Raw genomic sequence first — 5,065 nt, 5'->3', positions numbered from 1 at the left:
TAGAGTTGCGTAATATCGATCAAATCTTTTGTCACGGAAGATTCATCTAATATATATCATCATATATTGTGATGTTCTAGAAATACATTCCAATCTAAGCTATCTGAAGCCAATGAGGCTTCAGCCAACCAGGTTAAACCAATCAGGTGGATTTGTTTCCAAAGTTAGTTTTCAGTACAAAAATCCCTTGTTGTGTTTTTGCAAACCCTGTCGCAGATAGATACAAAACGGAAGACCCTCTTTAAGACATACTTGAAAAATTGTATCCTGTAACTTCACAGCTCTGAATCCTGGAACTTTTAAAGTGACAAGCATAAAACGGTAACAGGGAAAATCAGACCCCTCTCTGTACCAGAAGTCTGTCATTTAAAACACTGCTGAGCTACCTACTGAAATGGATTCAGTCACCTAGATCTAGAGACATCCTGAGTGGAGCACGTCCGATATTTGAGTCTTCCAAAATTATTGGATGATATTTGCAGTTACATCATTTTGGAGCAATTTTTTTTTTTGTTATTTGTTTATAATAAATTTGTGTCATTTCAGCGTTTATCCTGCAGAGGGCGCTGCTTACAATACTGTGACAAGCAGTGCAGAACAAGAAAGAAGTTCTCATCAATGACTATCCTGAGTCATTTAACGTAAGGGACAAAAACATGAGCTACAGCAGTAAAATACAGCTAGTGTCAAGAAATACAACAGCCACTTGACAGATGGTTAAAACTATAACCCAACACAAAAATGACAATTATTAACATAAGCAACCATGACCTGGACAGACACATTACAAACAGCAAACCTCACAAACTACTCAGTTCAGCTCTACACAGGGCATGATGGAAATGTCTCGCTACACTACTGTAGCAGAGTACAACAAATTTAAGCAGACGGTGGTGCAGACCAAGTTGCTAACAAGTTTGTGAATACATTGCTGGATAATTAAACAATTAACCCATCATTTTCCCTTTTTAATATAACTAATGTAACCCTGTCCCTGACAACCGTCATGTCACTAATGCTTATCACATCTGTCTGCTGTGTTAGCGAGGCAGCTAACCAGTTTGTCAGTACAGTAAGGTACCATGTTGAAAGGTAAGCATCAGAGCATCATTCAGCAGCTCAGCAGAAGACAGTGTGGTGGTTTGAGTCTGTTGAATGTTGACTTCACGTTAAGTTGTTCCCTAGTTGGTGAAATGAGATCGGTTTAAAAAGGAGTCATGTCCTGTATCTGCGTCACATGGGTTTCGTCTCTGCCTCGCCCCTTTAGGAGACTGGTGGTGGGTCCTGAGTAGATTCGCTCCATTGGGAGATGTGAACACGAGCGCCAGATTACGACAGATTCTTTCACCCATAAGTCAAAGTAGTAAATATTAGGCCCGTTTTTCACAAGCCACATATCCTCCAAACATTCTGACACTAAATATAACCCCTTTAAAATGACAACCACTGCCAACGACCAAGCACATCTGCGGTCGCTAATTAATGTTAATTACATGAGTAACTTGATGACAACATTAAACCTGTCTGTTGTTGGGTTTGTTTGCCATCTGCACCGGTGTCGGTGCACTCAGCCAAAAATCTTTTGTGTGGGATGAAAGTCCACTCTGTAACCACACGGTATAAACTCAAGTAGTGCTGAAACGATTCATCGATTCATTTGATTACTAAAAAGCATTGACGCAAAATTCTTTGTATTCTTCGCCAAGCAAAAGTACTTCTTAAACAATGCATCGATGAAATAATCTGTAGAAGCTTTGAGTACTAAAATCATTGTTAGCTGCAGCCCTAAACTCAAGTGTACTGCAATTCTGGAAAGTGATACGTCTTCGCTGGTTTCATACACATGACACGTCTACCTCCAGTTAAACAGTCTGGTCATATAAATAATTTAAGCTTATAAATGCATCATTTTGATACCTAATATTAAGATGGGTGTATTTATGTACTGAAGACTTGCCTAGGTTTTATTACAAAGGACACAGCCGGCTCCTTTTTTTTTTCTTTTTTGTTAAATAAAAACTGGTGTTTCTTCTTCCACAAAATCATCTCTGGCCAAGTGTAAATGTACAGACAGGAGCGAGCATATTAACCAGGCAACAGCCGAGATTTCATTTTTGTTTCGTGGCCCACTCAACAAATTAATGTTAATTAACTAGCTCAGTAATTTTTCAGGTAGCAATTGCCAGACTTTCTCTTGTTACATTTCACTCTTAAATTGCAATTTTGATATGAAATGATAAATCCTTCAGCCGTAGTCTTGCCATATTGCACAAACCTACAAACACACAATGCTGCAAATGTCACACAGTGGAACTCACATCTTTTCCGGCTGGAGCATCCTGAAGGGTGCAAAGGGGGGTCTTCGCTGAATGCCTGGCAGCTTCTCTTTGGCTGGTTTGAGGAGTTTGGGATTGGAGGAGGACGTTGAGGAGGAGGATAAGCTGGCTCCAGCGGTGGAAGGTCGGCCAAGGATGCCTCCACTCGCCACTCCAGCTACAGACCCCGAGCCCAGGCCAGGCCCGCTGCCGCTGCTCCGGTTCCTGCCCGGCACGGGGAAGGGCGAGGTGGAGGCTGGCTTGATGGCCGAACTGTGTCTTCTCTCTGTGACAGAGAGTGACAGTATAAACCAGGCGGGCGTTAAAACATAACACTAAACTGATGATCAGAATTAAGCATCACAAAGCTTTGATCCTTATAACAGAGTAGTCTATACGTGTAAATGTGGCAATAACTGAAAAGAGACAAGACACATGGGAACATAGAAATCTTCCTCTGACAGAAGTGAGCAGGTTACCTCAACAACAAAAAAGCAGCATTTGTGATTCATGCCAACTCTGCCTGAAATAGAACCAGCCAACAGGTCAAGAGCTTCATTTCCTGCCTGTGCTAGTGTGCATACTGATAAAAGGCAGTACGACAGCAGAAAAGGTTAGGATGATACTCCGTTATGGATGGAAACACAAAAAATAGGAGAAAAAAAGAAAAATCACTAAGTGCTTGCATCCAAAACTAAATGTCTTTTCCTTTGACAAAATTTCAAGCACACACAGTTTCCAAACATCTTCGAACATTGGTCTCCTGCATGTGGACCCACAAGCACAGCACGGTTTGGGCTTTCAAACGAAGCTCTCATCACTTGCTATTTTTAGCAACAGCAGACAACAATAAAATGGCACACTCAAAATAATTCCATTGAAATTTCCACTACTGAAGAAGATTGTGGGTTCAAACCATGGTTGCCCCGGCCTTGCAAAGACATGCAGGCTATATTAATAGGTGCCTCTAAAATTATCCTTTAGGTGTGAATGTGAGTGTAGTGGTTGTTTGTCTATGTGTGGCCCTGCGATGGAATGGCGACCTGTCTAGGGTGTACCCCGCCTTTCACCCAATGTCAGCTGGGAGCCCCCGTGACCCTGTACGTAGGATAAAAGATTGACAGATTTCCACTACTGTTCCTTAACATAGACTCAATTCATAGAGTCCTGAATTACCAAAGAACAACACAAGGCCGAAACACAGTATCTAGCTTGAGTATGTCACTGTGCTCCTGAGGGCACTTCGAGGACTGTCTGCACTTCGGTGTAAAGCTTTGTTTATGCTCAACAGTGTTCCCGGCGCCAGGGTGCGCGCCTCTTGCGTCAAGCACGTAGGCTCCACAAAGTTGTTGCGGCGCATGGTAGTGCACCTCCCAGATCCTGGAGTTTCGGAGAATATTGCATATCACCCATTTATTTTGAAAGAGCTCTCCGACTCGCACAGACTCTAAGAGCGAAAGAGAGACAAATACAGAGGTGTCTGCGATGAGCAAAAGGCGACTGAAGGTTAACGTGACCCTCTTGTTGTCAACACTTTGGCACATGGGCAAAACAGCAAATAATGAGGAGGAAAAACCTACTAACAAACATGAAGTGAATGTAAGAGGATACAGCTTTAGGAGGATGAACAGGTTTTGATTAAAAAACGAAAACCTGTTTGTGCTCTTTGTCGGCATCCATGGTGAGGTGTGGGCCTGGTTAGCTAACCTTTTACTGGGATAACCCTATGGTGTAGCTGGGAACTGGGCCGTGGGCCAAAGCTCAGTCTCAGCAGGTGATCTGCAAATACAATTGTTGCTGCAGAAACAGTCGAGGGGTTACTAACACACATGCACGCCCAGAGGTGCCACTCCCGATCTCCATCAGCCCCTGCACACACACCCACCCACCAATTAAACTGTATGGGCTTAGTCCAACTTTTTCGGGGAGGAAAAAAAAGAAGCTTTTAAGAGTGCCCTCTCTACACGCCCATTCAAAACAAACTCCAGGTGTCTTCCCTCCCTCCACTTAGCAGCCTTTCTTTCACTCCCTCCCCTCCTACCCCAGCTGTCTTGTCCCAGTCGCAGTCAACAGCACACCCTGCACACAAACTCACACCAGGAAACCCCAGCTAACATTACTAACACTGAGAAAAGAGCCAACACCAGCGGCAAAGGAAGAGGAATAAAAAAAAGACACAAGGAATAGGAGGAGCCTTAATATCCTATTTCACACTATCAAACTGTTGGCACAGTCCTAAGGGAAATCCTTGGCTGTAGGGGTGGGAGAAATACACCAAGTGTGACGGCCTCACGACCATTTCCACAAGCACCATGTTCAAGCCCTAAGCATGGCCTGGCCTCGGTACACTATTTCTATAACAATAATCACCCTTCTGTTTTAGTAAAAATAATAAATACACTGCTATCTAAGCTCAAGGTGCATTCTCCACTTGTGCGCTTACTCAGCCAAGGCATTGCGTTAAAGGCTTTGTTGGACAAGTTCACAAATGAATGCATAAAACGGCAGCCTCCAGTTCTGCAGTGAGCGTCGCCTCCTGCTGGGATCAGCCTCAGCCGAGAAGCACAGACACCTAACGGGAGACAGATGGGCTCAAAGAAGCATGCAGAAATCATATTGAGACCATCTCGTCGGTGCCGAGATCAGTGCCTTTGCCCAGTGTTAATGCCACATGGGGTCTTCCTATAAGGACATCAGAAGGAGGAAGACGGGAAGGAAAATCACAGCAAGAGCACTCCCACCCTCTCACG

At 43.7% G+C, this 5,065-nt stretch overlaps 1 protein-coding gene across 1 annotated transcript in view; it reads right to left on the bottom strand.

The window, feature by feature from the left end:
* Nucleotides 1-2,236: 2,236 nt before the first annotated feature.
* LOC119887838 (ataxin-7-like) overlaps nt 2,237-5,065 on the bottom strand; it is a 6,235-nt gene continuing 3,406 nt past the window's right edge. The window contains exon 3 of the mRNA XM_038698421.1: nt 2,237-2,601. Within this exon, the coding sequence (XP_038554349.1) occupies nt 2,315-2,601 (287 nt within the window). The 3' untranslated portion in view covers nt 2,237-2,314. The remainder of the gene's footprint in view (nt 2,602-5,065) is intronic.

The sequence above is a fragment of the Micropterus salmoides genome, unplaced genomic scaffold (assembly GCF_014851395.1).
Source record: "Micropterus salmoides isolate LMB-PRFRI ecotype aquatic unplaced genomic scaffold, ASM1485139v1 Ms_hic_scaffold_4355, whole genome shotgun sequence".
Taxonomy (NCBI): Eukaryota; Metazoa; Chordata; class Actinopteri; order Centrarchiformes; family Centrarchidae; genus Micropterus; species Micropterus salmoides.
Note: the sequence above shows the minus strand (reverse complement) of the source record. Positions and strands in the feature narration are given on the sequence as shown.